Source organism: Lepus europaeus, chromosome 10 (genome assembly GCF_033115175.1).
Source record: "Lepus europaeus isolate LE1 chromosome 10, mLepTim1.pri, whole genome shotgun sequence".
Taxonomy (NCBI): domain Eukaryota; kingdom Metazoa; phylum Chordata; class Mammalia; order Lagomorpha; family Leporidae; genus Lepus; species Lepus europaeus.
The window spans coordinates 35,587,915-35,609,661 of record NC_084836.1 but is presented as its reverse complement, the minus strand read 5'-3'; the positions used below and the strand labels follow the sequence as shown (position 1 = coordinate 35,609,661).

General features: G+C 35.2%; 1 protein-coding gene across 4 annotated transcripts in view; it reads left to right on the top strand.

Moving 5' to 3' along the window:
• Positions 1-21,747, top strand: part of LRRIQ1 (leucine rich repeats and IQ motif containing 1) — a 237,314-nt gene that overhangs the window by 85,260 nt on the left and 130,307 nt on the right. For 3 of the 4 annotated variants that reach the window (XM_062202044.1, XM_062202042.1, XM_062202045.1), the window contains exons 15-18: positions 4,995-5,174; positions 8,007-8,453; positions 10,863-11,064; positions 14,527-14,646. In XM_062202044.1, the coding sequence (XP_062058028.1) occupies positions 4,995-5,174; positions 8,007-8,453; positions 10,863-11,064; positions 14,527-14,646 (949 nt within the window). The remainder of the gene's footprint in view (positions 1-4,994; positions 5,175-8,006; positions 8,454-10,862; positions 11,065-14,526; positions 14,647-21,747) is intronic. The other variant, XM_062202046.1, reaches the window with a different exon arrangement.

Sequence of the window (21,747 nt, the reverse complement as noted above, 5' to 3'; positions counted from 1 at the left end):
ACTTTATGCTCACAAGATTAACCCTACACTAAGTAAAGAGTTGAAAACATAGTATGAAGAAGAAAACACTGTTCCTCAACAATTGAGACAAGGGCCATAACAATCATTGAATATCAAAATGTCAATTTCACTCCTATACATTACCTTTTAGGTACTCTATTAGTTACCACAGCTCAGGGAAAGCATAGTATTTGTCTTTATGGGAGTGGCTGATTTCACTAATTATAATGGTTTCCAGTTGTATCCATTCTGTTGCAAAAGACAGATTTCTTTTTCTTTTTCTTTTTTTTTTTAACCACTGAGTAGTATTCCGTAGTATATATGTAATTTCTTTATCCAGTCTTGAGTTGATGGACATCCCTGGTTGATTCCATTTCTTAGCTATTGTGAATTGAACTGCAATAAACATGGTGTACAGATAACTTTTTCAAATGCTGATTTCATTTCTTTTGGGTAAATTCCTTTGAGTGGGATTGCTGGATCATATGGTATATCTATTTTCAGCTTTCTGAGATAGCTCCATACTGTTTTCCACAATGGCTATACTAGTTTACATTCCCACCAACCATGGGTTAGGGTACCTTTTTCCCAACATCCTTGCCAGCATTTGTTGTTTGTTGATTTCTAAATGAGAGCTATTCTAACTGGGGTGAGGTGAAACCTTATTGAGGTTTTGATTTGAATTTTCCTGAGGACTAGTAATTCTGAGCATTTTTTCATGTGTCTGATGGCCGTTTGAATTTCCTCTTTTGAAAAATGCCTGTTAAAGTCCTTTGTATATTCCTTAACTGGATTGTTTGTTTTGTTATTGTTAAATTTCTTGAGATCTTTGTAGATTCTGGGTATTAATCCTTTATCAGTTTCATAGTTTGCAAATATTTTCTCCCATTCTGTCAGTGGCCTCTTCACTTTGCTGAGTGTATCTTTTGCAGTAGAATCTTAACTTGATGGAATCCCATTTGTCAATTTGGCTTTGATTGCCTGTATTTTTCAGATCTTTTCCAAGAAATCTTTGCCTATTCCAATATCTTGCAGAGTTTCCCCAATGTTCTCCACTAATTTTATGGTACCAGGTTGTAGATTTAGGACCTTAATCCCTTATGAAAGGATTTTTGTGTAAATCCAGGTGTAAGGTAAGGGATGTGATTCATACTTCTGCATATGGAGATCCAGTTTTCCCAGCACCATTTGTTGAAGAGACTGACTTTGCTCTAGTGATTGATTTTGGCTTTTTTTTCAAAGAAAAATTGTAGATGTGTGAGTTGATTTCTGGAATTTGTATTTTGTTCCATTGGTCTCCATGTCTATTTTTGTGCCAGTATGGGGCTGTTTTGATTATAATTGCGCTGTATTATATCTTGAAATCAGGTATTGTGATGCCTCTGGCTTTGTTTTTGTTTTATAAGATTGTTTTAGCTTTGCAAGTCATTTGTATTTCCATATGAATTTTAATGTCATTATTTCTAGATCTGAGAAGAATGTCATTGGTATTTTGATTGAGATTGAATGAAAAATGTAGATTGCTTTGATTAGTATGGACATTTTGATTATACTAATTCTTCTAATCCATGAACATGCAAGATATTTCCATTTTTTGTGTCTTATTCTATTTACTTCTTTAATATTTTATAATTTTCATCATAGATATTGTTCACCTCCTTGGTTAAATTTATTCCAAGGTATTTAATTTTTTGTAGTTATTGTGAATGGCATTGATTTAAGAAGTTATTTCTCAGCTGTGGCATTTTCTGTGTATACAAAGGTTATTTATTTTTTTGTGTTAATTTTATGTCCTGAAGCCAGCACTGTAGCTTAGCAGGTAAAGCCACCTTCTGCAGTGCTGGCATCCCATATGGGTGCTGGTTTGAGACCTGGTTGTTCCACTTCCAATCCAGCTCATACTATGGCCTGAGAAAGCACTAAGAGATGGCCCAAGTCCTTGGGCCCCTGCACCTGCGTGGGATACCTGGAATAAACTCCTGGCTCCTGACTTCAGATCAACGCATCTCCAGCCATTGTAGCCATCTGGGCTGGTTGATGGTAGATCGAGCTCTCTCTCTCTCACTCTCTCTCTCTCTTTCTCTGTCTCTCTCTCTCTCTCTGCCTCTGCTTCTCTGTAACTTTGCCTTTCAAATAAATAAATCTTTTAAAAATGTAAAATTTTATATCCTGCCACTTTACCAAACTCTTTAAGGAGTTTCAATAGTCTCTTAGTGGATTCTTTTAGTTACTCTATATATAGAATCATGTTATGAGCAAATAAGGATAGTTTGACTTCCTCCTTCCCAATTTGTATCCCTTTGATTTTTTTCTTGCCTAATGGCTCTAGCTGAAATTTCCAGGACTATGACGAATAGCAATTGTGAAAGTGGGTATCCTTTTCTTGTTCCTGATCTTAGTGGGAATACTTCCAACTTTTCCCCATTCAATAGAATGCTGCTGTGGGTTTGTCATAAATTGTTTTGATGGTGTTAAGGAATATTCCTTCTATACAAAATTTGCATAAGCTTTTCATCATGAAAGGATATTGTATTTTATCAAATTCTGTCTCTGCATCTATTGAAATGATTTTATATTTTTCCTTCAGTTTGCTAATGTGATATATCATATTTATTGATTTACTAATGTTGAACCATCCCTGCATAATGGAAAGCAAAAAAGAGCAGGTGTAGCCATCCTAATATCAGACAAAATAGATGTTAACACAAAAACTGTTAAGAAAAACAAAGAAGGCCACTCTGTAATGATTAAGGGATCAATTCAACAAGAAAATGTAACTGTAATAAATGTATGTGCACCCAGTGCCAGGGTTCCTGGCTATTTAAAATAAAAAAAAATAAATAAAAAATAAAATAAATGTTAATGGATCTAAAGCGGACATAGACTCCAATACAGTTGTAATGGGGGACTTCAACACCCCACTTCAATTAATGGAAAGATCAACTAGACAGAAAATCAACAAAGAAACAACAGAGCTAATCTACACTATGGACCAAATAGACCTAACCTAAATCTATAAAACTTTTCATCCTACAGTTGAAGAATACACATTCTTTTCATCAGTGCATGGAACTTTTTCTAGAATAGACCATATGCTAGGCCATAAAACAAATCTCAACAAATTTTTAAAAAATCAAAATCATACCATGCATCTTTTCTGACCACAATGGAATGAAGCTGGAAATTAACAATTCAAGAATCTCTAGAACTTTTGCGAACTCATGGAGACTGAACAACATGCTCCTGAATGAACACTGGATCATTGAAAAAATCAAAAGAGAAATAAAAAAATTTCTGGAAACGAATGAAGACAATACTGCATATCAAAACTTATGGGATGCAGCAAAAGCAGTGTAAAGAAGGAAGTTTATAGCAGTTGGTGTCTACATCAAGGAATTAGAAAGGCACTAAGTGAATGAACTATCAGTGTATCTCAAGGACCTAGAAAAACAACAATCCAAACCCAAAATTAATACAAAGAAAGAAATAATTACAATTAGAGAAGAAATAAACAAAATAAAACCAAAAAAGAATACAAAAGATGAGTGAAATGAGGAGCTTTTTTTTTAAAAAAAAAATAAGCAAAAATGATACACCAGTGACCCAACTAACCAGAAAGAAGAGGGAGAAGATCCAAATCAATAAAATCAGAGATTTTATTCAATCTTCTGACTTTGTTCTTCTTCAATATTGTTAACTATTCTGAATCTTTTGCCTCTCTCTTTAAACTTCAGAATCAATTTGTTGATATCCATAAAATGCTTTCTTCAAATTTGATTGGAACTTAATTGAAACTGTTATTCAGTTTGGAAAGAACTGATATCTTGACAGTATTGTATTCTTCCTATTCATGAATATGCGATGTCACTCCACTTTTTTTTTTCTTCTTTGATGTCTTTCATCAGAGTTTTGTAGATTTCCTCAAAGTAACTGTTCTAAAAGTTTTGCTTGTTCGAGAAGTTAACTTTCCCCTATGAACAGCAGCTTTGTGAAAAGAGGGCTACACTCTGCTTGTGAAAGATCTAGGCAAATAGTTTTAAGGAGCTGGGCTTGTTGGAAATTTCTTGCTGTTTGATATTTTTTTATATCATTTATCTACTAAATTGGTACTGAAATTTTCTCACACTTGAAAGTTTGATCCTTAACAGGACTCAGGGAAAATAATAATTTTAGATGTCCCAGATCTTAATAAACATCGTAATCTCCACCTCTCCTGTTTTAGCCCTACTTTCACTGTATTTAACTTGGAAAGACAATCAGATCTCACCTTTATCTCTGAAATAAACAGCAACTTCTAATAAGATTGTTTTGATTGTATTCTTTTATAAAATAATGTTGCTAATATTATTATTTACATGATGCAGCCTTTTTATGTCAATTTCTAGCTTCAGATTCCAAGTTTGAGTCATGTTTTTCCATTTTAGAAGAAAAGAATTAAATGCCCAAAGCTCTAAATCTTACTTTGTATATGATACCATAAATTTTAAACAAAATTAAGTCAACAGTAGCATTTTCTAAATAGAAGTAATTGCATTTTCTTTTTTAAAAAAATATTTATTTTATTTATTTGAAATACACGCTTACAGAGAGAGGTAGAGACAGAAAGAAAACGAGGTCTTCCATCTGTTGGCTCACTCCCCAAATGGCTACAGTGTCCGGAGCTGAGCTGAACCAAAGACAGGAGCTAGAAACTTCTTCCAGGTCTCTCACATGGGTGCAGAGACCCAAGAACTTGGGCCATCCTCCGCTGCTTTCCCAGGCACATTAGCAGGGAGCACATTAGTCAGAAGTGGAGCAGCCGGGGACTCAATCCAGCACCCATTTGGGATGCCCATGCTGCAGGCCGGGGCTTTAACCAACAGCTCAGGCCACATTGATTGGATTTTCTATAATATATACTCTGTGCTGGCATTATTTGAGTGATAGACATATGGGTATTTTAGGTATATACTCTCCTCATCAGGATTACTTACTTTTTCCTGTATTTTCCGTAGACATTCTCTTCTTGAAGTGTTACCTTCCCTACAAATCCTCAATGGTGATATGCTAAGCTGTTATACAGAAAATCACCCTGAAGACAACTGTCAGCTAAATGTAGGATGTTTCCTTGCACTTTGTCAGACCCAGATTCAACAATTCAACCTACTAGTTGAAAACCATATCACAGGAAAAGGGTAAGATTCTTATCATACACTTTCTGTACTTAAAAAGAATAATGCAGTTTATACACATGTGTAAAAATTATTCTGATCAACTTTTTTTAAGATAAAAACACACATGTGAAATTTATTTTGCATTAAAAAATCTGTGACATCGTGTTTTTATACTTTGAAACAAGCTAGTAGGTATTTTAAACAAAATTTAAAATATTTAAATCCTAAAATATTAGACGAAATAAAAGAAAGCATAAGGGTAGCTTCAAAGCAGGAGGTAAATATTCATGTCATTAGTCATAAATTTATTCAAAAGCTTTCATAGACAAGACATTATCATCAGTAAAGCAGCTTAAAATAAAAATTAGATAATATAGTTATGATAGAGTAAGCAAGTTTTTTTTTTTTTTTTTTTTTTTTTTTTTGATAGATAAAAAGTGAGAGAGAAAGAGAGAAAGGTCTTCCTTCCGTTAGTTCACCCACCAAATGGCTGCTATGGCCGGAGCTATGCTGATCCGAAGCCAGGAGCCAGGAGCTTCCTCCTGTTCTCCCACGTGGGCCCAAGCACTTGGGCCATCCTCCACTGCACTCCCGGGCCACACCAGAGTGCTGGACTAGAAAAGAAGCAGCCGAGACTAGAACCGGTGCCCATGTGGGATGCTGGCACCACAGGTGGAGGATTAGCTAAGTGAGCCACAGCGCCGGCCCCAAGTAAGCAAGTTTTAAAACAATACATTATATCTTTAAAAATAGTTTATATTGTTAAAGATTATATGTACTTTTAAAAATACTAAGATTATTTACATTTTTCTTTGGGCAAATCTACTGATATTTCTTTGTATATATGTGGCAATGTATGATTTTGTATTTTAGGGTGACCCTTGATGTCCATCACATTGAACTTTAACTGACAAAATTTAGATTTTGATCTGAGATATAAGTCCTTTGGACTGTTTATTATTGTCACAAATTAAGTTTTGTTTAGTGTTGAAAATGGAAAAGACATTATATTTTTTATATTTAATGAATAAGTAGTGGTAACATCTAATCATAAAAATGCCAGTATTTGAAATGAGCCTTTTTCTGTGTTATTAGCCAACAAAATTAGTGAAATATAAAAATCAAAAATATATTATGACCGGCACTGTGGCACAGCGGGTTAACAATACAGCCAATTGGGGAGTGAACCAGCGGATGGAAGACCTCTCTCTTTCTCTCTACCTCTCCTCTCTCTGTGTAACTCTTTCAAATAAATAAATAAATTTATATATATATATATATATATTAGAACAATCTATACTAATATCTGATAATTACCTTTTGGAACACAATAATTATTTCTACATTTTAGGAAATAATTATGACTTTCACTTTTTTTAACTTTTGTTTAATAAATATAAATTTCCAAAGTACAGCTTTTGGATTATAGCGGCTTTTTTCCCCCCATAACTTCCCTCCCACCCACAATCCTCCCATCTCCTGCTCCCTCTCCCATTCCATTCACATCAAGATCCATTTTAAATTATCATTATGTACAGAAGATCAATTTAGTATATATTAAGTGAAGATTTCAACAGTTTTCACCCACACAGAAACACAAAGTGTAAAGTACTGTGTGAGTACTATTTATAGCATTAATTCACATTGTACAACATATTAAGGACAGAGATCCTACATGGGGAGTAAGTGCACAGTGACTCCTGTTGTTGACTTAATAAATTGACACTCTTGTTTATGGTGTCAATAATCACCCTAGGCTCTTGTCATGAGTTGCCAAGGCTATGGAAGCCTTTTGAGTTCGCCAACTCCAATCTTATTTAGACAAAGTCATAGTCAAAGTGGCCCGTTCTTTCCACGGGGTTCTCACTCGCAGAGACCCTGCATTTAGGTCTTTTGTTGTTGTTGTTGTTGTTGTTGTTGCCAGAGTGTCTTGGCTTTCCATGCCTAAAATACTTTCATGGGCTCTTCAGCCAGATCCGAATACCTTAAGGGCTGATTTTCACTTTTTTTTTTTTTACTGTGGTTAAATTTTTAACATTTCTTATGTGTTCCATTGTTTCAGAAAAATATTAAGACAATTTGTAGCTGCATATTATATATATATACTACAAATTAAAGATAAGTAAAATTAAGAAATAATAAAACAGAAATAAAGGAAGATACACAAAATGTGGCTAAGAAGGAGGCCTTTACAAGGGCAGAGTCCTTTACATTTGTTATTGGGAGCTTCAAATCTGTAAAAAGTGAAAATTTGATTAATTACATAAATATGACATTTTTAGATGTCATTTTTAGAGATAGAAATCCAACAGTTGCTCAAGAAAATCTCAGCCATTTATACCTTAAAGTATTTGAATTCTCATTGCAGTGCATTATTTTTTCAGAGAAAAGTGAAGTAACTTTCCCATAATATATGTTCTTTCTTTAAAAGTCCAATACAAATATTTTGTGTGGCAAGAGTCAATGTAAAAATGTCTTTTTAACTTCATTTCATAAATAACTTTTCCAAATTTAGGCAGTCATGATTTCTCATGTTTATGGTAATAAAAGCATGACTTTTTCTCATTCATTTGTACCAAAAATACCTAGAATAAAAATGCTCCTAAAACTTCCAGACATTTTGTCTAGACTGACAGATCTAAATTAACTAAACAAATATTGTCAAATTTTGTTTAAAAGAATATCAATTTTTATATAAATAAGTAGAACTAATTTATATTGAATGTTATACTAAAGTTCAATATTCATTTTAGGCCATACAGCATAAAAGGTTAATTCTATATAAGATGTAATACAGTGATATACGCTGATGTAATTTATATCATTGAATGTCCTTACTACTTACTTTTTCAGAGATGTACTTACCTTGGATACAGCAGAAAATCTCTATAATTATTTTAAGAAATTGATGACACTCAGTAATGAATACCGATACGCACATGAACATGGAGATGTAAATATCGCCGAGAGAGATGAATCCAAAATGCTGCAAAATCGTGTGGCTCCTGCATGCATTGACAGCCTATTGCAAATTAAAGACCTCTACTCTTGTGCAAACAAACAGAAACAGGAGTCACTTAATATTCCTGACAAATTGATGAACTCTGGCTCTACTCACTTCCTATTAAACAACAGCTCTGTATGTGAAGATATGGAAGGAAAAAATCAAGAAAAACTAATAGGACAGAAGAGAGAAGACAGCGAAGCAAGCAATAGCCCCCCAAAAAGAGCCCCATTTGTAGAAACAGTGATGACAAACTCTCTGAGAAAGCACCAAAATACAGCACACAGCAAGAAAACGTGAGATGTGTAAATCATTTTCCTATTACAGATGTGATGTTTACTATTCTTGATGGATAATCTTAGTGCCTGGCACCAAATAATAACCTGAAAGAGGATTTGAATCACTATTATATTTCATATTAACGCCCTTAATTTTGTTTTCATGATGTGCACAAAGCTTTAAATACAGTATAGATTCATTGGGTTAAATTTTTGCAGGTTCTGATTAAATTTCTATTATTATTTAATTTTGAATGTATAGATGTGAAATTATTTTTCTGCCTCCTAATTTCTAAACCATTAAAATAGTTAAGAATTGTTAAAGAGCAATAAAATTTTACATTCTAAAAATAAGAAAAGGTATAAATTCTGAATAATCACATAATTTCATTTACTTAAACATACAATTTGCCTGTGCTATTTATGTGATTATTGAAATGTAAACACTTACAAGTATATACGAAAGTACTTGAATATATGACTATAAATTTTTTTGGCATAACAGCTTTATAAAGTAGGGCAATTTTCTCTGTGATTTATCACATAAACCCCATTGCAACTGTTAACACTTTTAGAAAGCTAATGGTTGGCTTTAATTGTTTATTGAACCAGAAAACATTGGTATTTACTTTGGCCTGTCACCTTCTTCTTGTGCTTTTTACTTTTTGACCTCTGTCAAGCTAACAAAAGAGAAAGTGGCCAGATTTAGCTTCTTCTCTAATGACAGTGCTGAATAGGGCAAAAGTCAGAATATCACAGTAGCTAATCTTGCTTTTCCCAGTTTTCCTTCTTTCAGGAATTGTTGGTTAACAGTGATTTTTGGGGGGAGCTATGTTAAGTAATTTGATATAATGAAATTGATATTTATTTCCTAATACTAATTTCTTAACTTTTATCAAAAATGGCCTTCATATTTCCTGTTTTATATTTTAACCATTTATTTAACTGATTGCCTTTTTTCCAAATGCTCTGGATGTTGTCTATTGGAATTTTATATGAGCAATATATATATATATATATAACTTTTAATCAATGATCAATAAAATAACCAAATGCTGATATTAAGTAAGAATGAAGAACTAAAAATATAGATAAAGCAAAGACTGAAAGAATAAAGGGAAAAGACGATGTATATATACTTGCTGAGCTTTGTAATTCAGGAAGATTCCTTGTCAGTTGTCAGTGTCCTAAGCACGATTTGCAAAGGCTCTTGTGCTAAAGATGTTTTTCCCATTATAATTTTTTGTTAAAGAAAAGATTAAAGTGATGATGATAGAGCTATTTCCTTTTTCAAAACAGAGAGCATCCCACATTCAGGAAAGCCTAAAGTCAACTTCTTTACCCACTTTCAGTGAAGTAAAAGCAGGCCATGTGTTAGTGTCGTGAAGAAAATATCCCTCATCTACTTTTTTGTTTTTGTTTTCCTTGGGAAATTTTGATCATATCACACTAAGGAATTCATGTAATGAATGACAGTAAAAGAGATTCACAATAGTAATTAGTGAAAATTGTATTTTTATAAAGAGAAACATAAATACTGTTTAAGGTTAAATGTGTTTTATTAGAAACTTTCATTCTTTAGATGTTACAATATATTTTCTAATTCTTTCTGTTGTCACACAAAGTACCTCTTACAGTGCTTAGAAATCTTCTGATGAATTTTTGTTCAAATGACAAAGTGGTGAAGGGATGACTGTATGACCAAATTAAATTAAATCCATAGCAAAATTTACAAAGTTCTGGATAGCGAAGGAGGAGGAAATGATGTCTTGGAATGTGAATATTTTCCCAAGTACTAGGAGTACAAGTAGTTTATCTTACACCAGATATTTTAGCAATTAAATTTTCTATTCATAACCAAATATATTGAAGACATACTGGTTTTAGATAAAATTATGATGATAATGGTAATATTGATAATAAACCATAGGAGTACCTGGTTGGAGTCCTGGCAACCCCACAACTCTGATCTATCTTCCTGCTAATGAACATCCTGGGAGGTAGCAGATGATGGCTCAAGAATTTGGGTTCCTGCCACCTACATTGGAGACTCAGATGGAGTTCCTTGCTGCTGGCTTTTGCCCACACCTGACCCACTCCTGCTTATACTGGGCATTTGGGGTGTGAACTGTCTCACTGTCTCTCCCTCTCCTTTCCTCTGCCTTTCAAATAACAATAAATTAAGAAACATTTTTAAAAAGAAACAAATGAAATTCCATTTCATCTATATCAATCCCTCTGTTTCTTTCCTTTCTTTCTTTTAGATTTGAAAATTTCCATTACATTTTTGCTTCTAAGAATTTAAACACAAGAAGAGTCTTATTTGTAAATAACAATTTATTTGGACCTTGTTTGAAAGACAGCTGTCTGTGCCGGTGAATTTACACACACTAACAATGTAACAATTTTTTTTTCTCCTCCAAATAGTATGGCAGCTGTATTAATCCAGGCACACTGGCGTGGTTACATCATGCGCAAAAAGATTAAATTCTCCACATGGTTTCATACTGCTACAACAGGACTGCTACCCAATTGTTGCATCAAGAATCAGACTATTTTAAAGAAAGAAAAAAGAAAAAATATTGTGAATACTGAAGAACAGAGAAAGAAGGCTGCTATTCTTATTCAGGTTAATTTTAATCATTTAATAACATACTCATCAAAGATGAATAGTCATCTTGCACTGTATGTATGTGTGTGTGTATATATATATATATATATATATATATATATATATTATATATAAAGTAATGCCCAAACCGCAGTTATTTACAATACACAGATTTTTTTTAAGATTTATTTATTTGTTATGTGAAAGGCAGAGTTGGAGAAAAGGACAGAGTTAGGCAGTAGGAAAGAAATGGCAAGAGAGATAGAGAGAGCAGGGAGATCTTCCATCTGCTGGTTCACTCGCTAAACAGCTTCAATGGCCAGGGCTGGGCTGGACCGAAGCCAGGAGTCTGGGACTGCATCTGAGTCACCAGTATGAGTGGCAGAAACCCAAGTACTTGAGTAGTCTTCGGCTGGTTTCGTGGGCACATAAACAAGGAGCTTTTTCAGAAGTGATAGTTTTCAAGATAATTACTTCTTCTCTGGCTCCAATAAATATATCCAATATTTCAACTTGTACCTGTACTCCAGAGAGCAGTGCATACACAGAGCTGTTATAGCTCCTTGGAAGGGGTGGGAATGAGGGCAGGGCAATTGATTCAAGGAAACTCTGAGAAAAGCAAAGAAATTTCAGTTACTATCTTTAAATGTTATTCTGTCATATAAGGAATGTTGATGTCATGCAGTCCAGACTGTCTCCTGTCATTACTGGATGATCAATGCATTTTTCAGTACTACTAATAAATGCCTATTCATTTATTTTGGTCCTCTCAATAAAAGGACGTCAGTTAATTTATAAAACAGTGTAGTTCAGTGGCTAAGTTCTCTACTGGATGTCCTTTGCCTGGGCTTCTTTGCTCCTTGAATATATGGAATAGCATTTAGGCTATTTTTTATTGGCTTGCCATTAGTATTCCTTAGTTTTATGATTTATTGATCCATATTCAAATGTTAACTAAGCAATGAAGGGTTTTGAAATACTGTATTTAAAATAGAAGTCAGTGCTCCTCATCCCCCTGATCAACTCATTCAATTTTGCCTGTAGTATTTATTTAGAATATGGTATATTTGGCAAATGTTAGTCTCTTTAAGTTGCCTTTTTTGACACAATTCAGTAGTCTTTAAGACTTTCCTTGCTGTCTAATGTAGCAGACATTGCACGAACATTTGGTATATCATTTGCCCCATGCTTGCAATAAGACATTTCCTCAAAGATCCTTGGTTCCTAGACCAGAATCTAGATTTTAGGGGTACTATTTGTTACTGGTATTTACTTTTAGATTTCTTTTTAGTATACTGAGCTCGAAAATACATATTTTAAGAGAAAAACACACTATTTTACAATTAAATTTATTAGTATGGGACTTTTTATTTACTTGATATCGTATTTTTATCTGTTCTGTGGAGAATCCTAATGTCCAATGACATTAGCATAATTTCCATTTTTCTCCCCTCTCTTTACTCCCTTTATCCTGTGTGCATGCATTTTGTGTGTGTGTGTGTGTGTGTGTATGGGAGTGGGTGGGTGGTTGATGACACACACACACAGGCTACACAAAAGAGAAAAAGGAACTTAGCCTTCATCACTTGCTTTTGGCATAGACTCAAGGACATGGAAGGAAGTCAGAACACTTTATAGTGAAAAAATAAAAATAAAACCATTAAGGTATGCTTTTTTGGAGATTGCCCACATGATGAATCTTAAAGGAGTGGTTTGGGAAGCATATTGGGCTTTATCTCTTGTTGGTCCTAGGTTATAAATAGAGGCAAAAGCCAGGGAGCTGAAAATCACTGACCAAGTCTTGACCATTCCTGGCTAATAACTGCAGAGGTCATAATACAACTTCCTGGTCCATTGCTGCAGAGGTTATGATTTTACATCCTTGGCTGCATGTTGCAGAGAGTGCATTTGATTTCTTTTGTCACATATGGTCTGGTTATTTTGCATACTCTATCAGTACTATTAATACCAGTGATAGGATTACTGAAAGCAGGTTTTGAATTATCTTTTGCAGTAAAATGTATCCTTTAAGTGTATTTCATTAGCATATAGTCAAATAAATATGTCTTAAAGTCTCTTTAAATAGCTTTAGTGGGTATGCCCATAACATGAAATGTCTTTACATTTTTTAAAGATTTTAATTTCATATCTATTTAACTTTGTGTTATAGTTATCTTAAACATGTGTATGGCTCCAAAGTCAAGTGTAAACAAGATACATTCAAAGAAGTCTGGCTGCTGTTGCTGTACTTCTACCCTATTTTCTGCCTTTTAACAATTAATTTCTACCATTAATTAATTTCATTAAATAATTTCATACTTTAAATGTAAAAAAATATTTGTACATATATAATAATAATAATGATACATGAGATTATTTTATTCATGGAATATTTGAATGAAAAGTTAATGCACGGGCAAGTGTTTGGCTCAGTGGTTAAGCCGTCACTTGGAATGTCTGCATCCCACATCTGAATCCTGGAGTCGAGGCACAACTCTGCTCTCCATTGCAGCATCCTGCTAATGCACACAATCGGGAGGCAGTAGGTGATAGCTTAAGTACCTGGGTCCCTGCCACCCACATAGGAGACCCAGATTGTTTCTGGCTCCTGGATTTTGCCTGACCCTGCTCTGGTTGTTGTGGGCATTTGTGAATGAACCAGTAGATATTTCTCTTTCTCTCTCTTTGTCTCTCTGTGTTTTGCTGTCTGCCTTTCGAATAAAAATAAATACATACATAAATATTTTGAAAAGATAGTAAAAATTTTCCATGAACTTTCTGGGGACTCTTTGTTTATGTTTGTACTCAATTCTTTCATAGATAGATAAATAACATGAGAACACGCTTATTTCTCCTTTAGTTTTTATACTTCATATATCTTGAAGTTAAATCCCTCACAGTAGCTACAGATAGATACTCATTTTTTAAAAACCACATTGTACTTGTTATAATTTGGAAAGCTTTGCCTATTCCAGGGTTGTTAAGATCTGAACACTTTCAATGGTATTATTCCGTTTTGAAGTGAAATTAGGTAATAGTTATGGACCGTGATACCACCTCTCTGACGTGATAATTAATGTGTTGGAGTTTTCCTAGATGTATTTTGGCTTACTTCATACGTGATCATTTGAAAATTAGCAAAACTGGTTTTCCTTTATCTCTCTTTTCTTTTTGGTTTAGAATAAGTCCTAAAGGAATTGCCAGATAATTGATTGGTTGACCTACATGTGCAGTTGAGGGAGTTTTAAAGATTCTTTTCTGCTTACCACAAGGAAGGTCCCCTGAGATTCAGAACTTTAGACACATGCAGCCATTTAATTTATCTTGCAGTCTTAAGTGTCACATAAAGTTCAAAAAACAGATTATTGAGCCATTAAACTGAAGTCTAAGATGTTTTATCTTCCTAATGGGATAACACAGAGAATCTGGTTTGGGATTTGATCTATAACCTTGTATAACATACTTTAAATTTTTGTTTAGGCTGTTTGGAAGGGCTTTATTTTGCGAAAGAAACTGACAGCAGCTCTAGAAGCTATTAGAAATGAAGAATCTGAAGAAGAATATGAAGAAATTGATTTAGAGGACTTTACTTTTGATGAAGTAAGTAATAACTAACTATAACACTTAAATATTATATTTAAATACTTTAATATACCATAGTGGAGCTGAACTGGTTTGTAAAGTGTTTGTCCTATTAGCACTATGCAATAGATTTTTTTCAAATGACATTTGATTTCCACTAATAGGCTATTAATTTCTTAACATATTTTTCAGTAAGCCTATAAGCTTGCACAGTGTGTAAAGGTAGTCTTAGAATGTTTACAAGAGTACCTTTGTATGCTTTGAGAAAGTTCTTTAGAGGTTAATATCCTAAGAATATTTGACCACAATACCAAAATCACCAAAATTAGGGAATTTACATTTTATATAAGACTATGGTCTAATTGACATTAGACATTATTCAGATCTGCAAGTTGTCCTACTAATGTCCTGGTTTTAGGCTGAGATTCAGTCCAGTATGACCAATTGTATTTAGTTGCCATTTTTTCTTAGTCTCCAAATTAAAAACCACATTGTACTTGTTTCAATTTGGAAAGTTTTTGTACTGGTTACAAAAAAGCATTGTACTTGTTACAATTTGGAAAGAATTCCTGAGCTTTTCATCATTTCCTTGACTTGACACTTTTCATGATTATAGTAATCTCTCCTTACCTGTAGTCCAAAAATATTAAATGGGAAATCCCAGCAATGAAAAGTATAAATTTTTTAAAATATTCATTTATTTATTTGTTTGAAAGTCAGAGTTACAGAAAGAGAGGAAGAGATAGAGTGATCTTCCATCCACTGGTTCACTCCTCAAACGGCCGCAAAGGCTGGGGCTGAACAGGTAAAAGCCAGGAGTAAGGAAATCCCTCAGTCTCCCATGTAGGTGCAGGGGCCCAAGTCCTTGGGCCATCTTCCACTGCTCTTCCAGGCACATTAGCAGGGAGATGAATCAGAAGTGAAGCAGTCGGTCTCGAACCAACACCTGTGTGGGTTGCTGTTATCACAGGTGGCAGCTTTACCTGCTACACCACAGTGCTGGCATCAGTATAAGTTTTAACCATTTTAAATAGTGTGATAAAATCTTGGACTGTCCTGTTCTGGCCCACGAGAGGTGTGAATCATATCTTTGTCTAGCATAACCTTGCTGTATAAGCCATCATCCAGTTAGTCACTTGATGGCCATGTCATTTATCAGATTGAGTGTTGTGGTAACACGTTGGCTTTTGATCAAGTAACACATTTTACACTTAATAAGGGTCCCAAAGTGAAATAAAAATAATGCGGGAAATTCATTACAGTAATACAAAGGTTCTTCAAGAAATTCATGGAAAATTACATTAATACAACTTTAATTTTGGTACAAAAATTTTGAAATCCATGCATAGTTTTTTAATAATATATATTTTCCCTCAACTGTTTAAGACTCACATATTTTATAATTATTCTATTTTATTATTAGTTATTTTGTTAATCTCATTGTATCTAATTTATAGATTAAAGTTAACCATGGTTATGTAAGTATAGGAAAAACATAGCATATATAGAGTTTGGTAACATCCACTTAGATGCCTTAGAATGCGTTTCCCATGGATAAGAGGGAACTCCTATACTGACAATTTATTTTGTAAAATGTCTCTGCATTTCTGTTCTCCATATAGTTCCTTCTAATTAAATCAAGTTTTTGAATGAGTAGAGTTTTAATTAAGATTACAGTTTTTTTAAAGATTTATCCATTTATTTGAAAGAAAGAGTTACAGAGAGGGAGAGGTAGATAGGTCTTCCATCCACCAGTCTACTCCTCAAATGGCCACAACAGCAGAGCTGGGCCAGTACGAAGCTGGGAGCCAGGAGCTTCTGCCAGGTCTTCCACAAGGGTGCAGGGGCCCAAACACTTGGGCCATCTTCCACTGCCTACCCAGGCCACAGCAGAGAGCTGGATCAGAAGCGGAGCTGCTGGGTCACGAACCAGTGCCCATATGGGATGCTGATACTGCAGGCGGTGGCCTTACTCGCTACATCACAGTGCTGGCCCCAAGATTACAATTACATTAAGGTTTTGGTTCTTCATGTTTAAATCATCTTGGTAAGAAGAAAACCGAAGGGTCAGGTATTTGATCTTGAAGTTAAGATGGCTGCTTTCCATATGGGAATGCTTGCGTTCTATACCCACCTCTGTTCTGACTCCACCTTCCTGCTGGTGCAAATCAGGAGGCTCAAGTGACTCGGTGCCAGCAACCCAGGTAGGAGACCTAGAATGAATTCCAGCTCCCTGCCACGGCCCCTGATTGGAGACATGGCAGGCATTTGGGGAATGAGCCAGAAAATTGAAACTTTCTATTTCTCTGCCTCTCAAGTTATTTAATTATTTTTTTTAAAAAAAAGGAAAATAATGTTACATGCTTCTCAGAGCATCAGGATAGGGCCCTTTTAAAAAAATTATCCTAAACTGCATTTAATTTAGCTACCCAATTTTAAATGTACTGCCTTAAACCCTTTTGTAAGAGAATAAGACATAAAATAATATATCAATTTATTAATTATATTAATGTTGATGTGACTATAAAGGACATGATTTAACAGACTATTAAAATGCCATAATTATATAATTTGAAAATAATTATGTTTTATGTTCAAAACACCCTAAGTCAGACTAACATGAAACACATATTCCCCCAGTTTTTGTGAAGTACCTACACTTTTATTTTTACAAAGTTCTGCTTATCCTTCTTAAAAATCTGATCAATCGATACACACTGACCATTGCACGTACTCTTGGTAGCCTTACATAATAATTGTGTTAGTAGAGGTCTGAGTGATTTTTACAATATTTAGCATAGGCATATAAGAGGGAAACAAAGATGTGATGGTGAGAGACAAAGCCTGTGGAGAGTCGGTGCCTTCTCACAGCAGTGACACTTCTAGCTTTGTAATAAAGTAAAGGGTGAATTGTTACTGCTAGTATTTTCATCACTCGGGAGGATGACTTGGGGAAACTTTTCAGTTTTGGAGACTGCCTAGTGCATACTTGGGAATATTGTTCCACCTTGAGAAGGATCGAAAACAGGAACAATCTGTGCAGCTGGTTTATGCTGTGCAAACAAAACCTAGCATCAACTGTATATATTTTATTACTAAATGATTCAAAAATATATTTAATATTACATTTATTTTAACTAAATCAGCTTTAAGGTTCTCTAGCTACATATCTCCTCATGATAACTGGTGTAATAACCTATTTCTAATAATTAATGTGTTTCAAGATTAAAATAGGAGTTAAGTATAATCTTATGTTTTCATGTACGCATATGTGACATATCAATGAGAACCCTGGTGTTCAGTAGTATAGTATGTTTTAAAATTCAATTAGGTAGGGACTGGCGCTGTGACACAGTGGGATATGGGTGCCGGTTCTAGTCCCGGCTGCTTCTCTTCCGATCCGGCTCTCTACTATGGCCTGGGAAAACAGTAGAAGATGGCCCAAGTCCTTGGACCCCTGCACCCACGTGGGGTAACTGGAAGAAGCTCCTGGCTCCTGGCTTCAGATTGGCACAGCTCTGGCTATTGTGGCCAATTAGGGAGCGAACCATCGGATGGAAGACCTCTCCCTCTGCCTCTCCTCTCTGTGTGTAATTCTGACTTTCAGATAAACAAATAAGTCTTTTTAAAAAATTCAGTTAGGTGGCCAGTGCCGTGGCTCAACAGGCTAATCCTCCGCCTTGCGGCGCCGGCACACCGGGTTCTAGTCCCTGTTGGGGCGCCGGATTCTGTCCTGGTTGCCCCTCTTCCAGGCCAGCTCTCTGCTGTGGCCAGGGAGTGCAGAGGAGGATGGCCCAAGTACTTGGGCCCTGCACCCCATGGGAGACCAGGAGAAGCACCTGGCTCCTGCCATCGGATCAGCGTGGTGCGCTGGCCGGAGCGCGCTAGCCGCGGCGGCCATTGGAGGGTGAACCAACGGCAAAGGAAGACCTTTCTCTCTGTCTCTCTCTCTCTCACTGTCCACTCTGCCTGTCTGAAAAAAAAAAAAAATTCAGTTAGGTAACTTAAGATCTATTTTCTAAATTTTTTTCAAACATAATTGGGGGTCTCCAAATTTCATTGCAATACTGAATTATGAATTTATGAAAATTACATCAAAAAGACTTCATTTTTTTCTTTTTGTACAGCTTTCTGTTCAGATTTTGATATCAAGATTTTGTTGGTCTTATACATTTGATTGGGAAATGTTTCCACTGTTTGATATACTTGTATTATTTGTTTCTTGAAAGTTTTTACCAGTATATAATGTATTTGGAAAAATATTCCATGTGAACTTGATAGGAACATGTATTTTGTTACTAAAATGCTAATTACTTCAAGTTTATTAATTGTGATTTTAAAGATCTTGTGTTTTCTTATGGTGGTGGGGGGGAGAGGCATTCTATGAGTTATTGAAAGAAAAGTCTTAAAATCTCTTACTGTGATTCTGGATTTCTATAAATTGATGTCTGTTCTGTCAAATTTGTCCTCAGATTGTCCTCATACTTTAAGACTATGTTATTAGGGCATACACATTTAGCATAAATCGTTGTATCACTGATTCGTTTGTCATAACATTTTCCTCTTTATCTCTTCACTGACTGCCTTAAGGACTTTGTTAAGTCTAATAATTTTGTATCTGTAGCTGCTTTCTTTCAGCTATTATTTTCCTGATACTTTTTTTCTAACCATTCCTAGTCAACATTTCTGTGCTTTTATATCTAAATTGTATTTTATAACAGTGTACAGTTGGGTTTTACTTAATTTTATATTTTATTTTGACATTTTTATTTTTAATAGATTATTCAGGTCATTTTTGTGTATATATTTTTAATGTTTATTATTATTTGAGAGGCTATGAGGCACAGAGAAAGGTGGAAAGAGACTCCATCTTCTTATTCACTCCCAAATGGCTGATGTGTAAGGGTGCTTCAAAAAGCTCATGGGAAAAAAAATGGAACTAAAAGACTAGTTTAGGGACTGGCGCTGTGGCTTAGCAGACTAAGCTACCACCTGAAGCACCAGCATCCCATATGGACGCTAGTACGAATCTCAGCTCCTCCACTTCTATATCATCTCCCTGATAATGCTCTGCCAGGGAAGGCATTGATGGGGGCCCATGTGCTTGGGCCCCTGTACCCATATGGGAGACCTGGATGAAGCTGCTGGCTCCTGGCATCAGCCTGGCCCAGCCCCTGCCATAACAGCCATTTAGGGAGTGGACCAGTGGATGGAAGACCTCTCTCTCTGCCTCTGTCTATCCCCCTCTGTAATTCCACCGTTCAAATAAATAAATGAATCTTCTTTTTTAAAAAATAAAGAGTAGTTTATTTTGGTGCAAAAAAAAAAAAAGAAATCCATACCGATTTTTCTTTTTCTTTTTTTTTTTTTTTTATATTTTTTGACAGGTAGAGTGGACAGTGAGGGAGACAGACAGAGAGAAAGGTCTTCCTTTGCCATTGGTTCACCCTCCAATGGCTGCTGCGGCTGGCGCTGATCTGATGGCAGGAGCCAGGTGCTTCTCCTGGTCTCCCATGGGGTGCAGGGCTCAAGTACTTGGACCATTCTCCACTGCACTCCCTGGCCACAGCAGAGAGCTGGCCTGGAAGAGGGGCAACCGGGACAGAATCCGATGCCCGGACCGGGGCTAGAACCCAGTGTGCCGGTGACGAAAGGCGGAGGATTAGCCTAGTGAGCCGCGGCGCCGGCCATACTGATTTTTCATATTATGATTTTTTCTATGAAATTTTTAAAGGTCCTAAATATATTTTCCATTTTTTTCTTCCATTCTATGGATTATCTCTTTATGGTTTCCTTTGCAATGTAGAAACTTTTTAACTTGCTTTATCCCATTTGTCTCTTTTTTCTTTTGTTGACTATGCTTTTAGGGTCATATCCAAAAACCATTGCCCCAGCCAATGTCATGGAGTATTATGTGTTGTAATTTGGATGTTTCCTACTGCTCTATCTTATAATTCACTAATCATCCTACCTTGCTTTTTCTAATCATCTTTTAGCTTCCATATTGAATGTTTAATTTCTGTGTTTTTTTTTTTTAGCTATACAATGTTACTTGGTTCTTGTTTTAGAAATTCCACTCATATGTTGAAATATTCTATCATTTCCTATATTTTCTTAAGCATTATTCATATGATATTTTCCAAAACGTTCTTAATGTATCACTTGTAGGTTTATTTCTATAAGTTGTTTTTTTATAAATTTTTAATTGAAAATCTTCTCTCTCTTTAACTCTGCCTGCCCAAAAAAAAAAAAAAAAAAAATTCCTTCTTAGCTTCTTAGCCCCCAGTTGTTTCTGTTGCCCTATGATGCTTGGCATCTTATCTACACATGTGCACTTGGAGTTGGCAAACACATGAAGGCAAGTTGTATACATGAATATGAGCTCAAATTTCACTGGGTCCTTGGACCTTTAATCCTTGGCATCCTCACGTTAGCATCCTCAAACTTCAACTTCTGTCCTCTTATCCCTGTAAAACTGCTGTAAGCAAGCCTCACATTTGTGCTCTGCATCTCTTTACTTTCAATTAAACTGCGACTTCCCCGGAAGGCAAATGTGAAGGGAAATAGAGGGCTCACGTCAGCATGAGCCTCTGTTCTCCAGAATTGTGGCTTATTAATTACTGTTGCTTTGATTGCTTTTCCTTTTCTTATGTAATTTTTTTAGAATATTTATGGATGTTCCAAGAAGGATCTTAATTCTAATTCGATATTTCCTATCATGGCCAGAGTTTAAATTTTGATAGGTGACTATTTCAATAGTCAATAGGCATCTGAAATTTTCTAGGTTGTGTTCTTATCAAAGTGAACTGAAAAGATAAGATACCTGACCTCACAGTGCTTACAGCTTACTTTAGGTAACTATAAATACACATGTAAATATACACTATACTATAAGCTACTACAAGTTGATATAAAAATAAGGAAGGGTATGGGATAGAGCAGTGTGTATTTAGATGGATGATCAGAGAAGGCCTACATGTAAGGTGTAACATTTAAACAAAGATGTGAAAATCAAGTGAGAGAATAGCCTCAGAGTAACTGTCAGGCAAGCATGTAAACCTTGAAATAGGAACTCATCATAGCCTTGGCAACTCATGACTAGAGCCTAGGGAGATTACT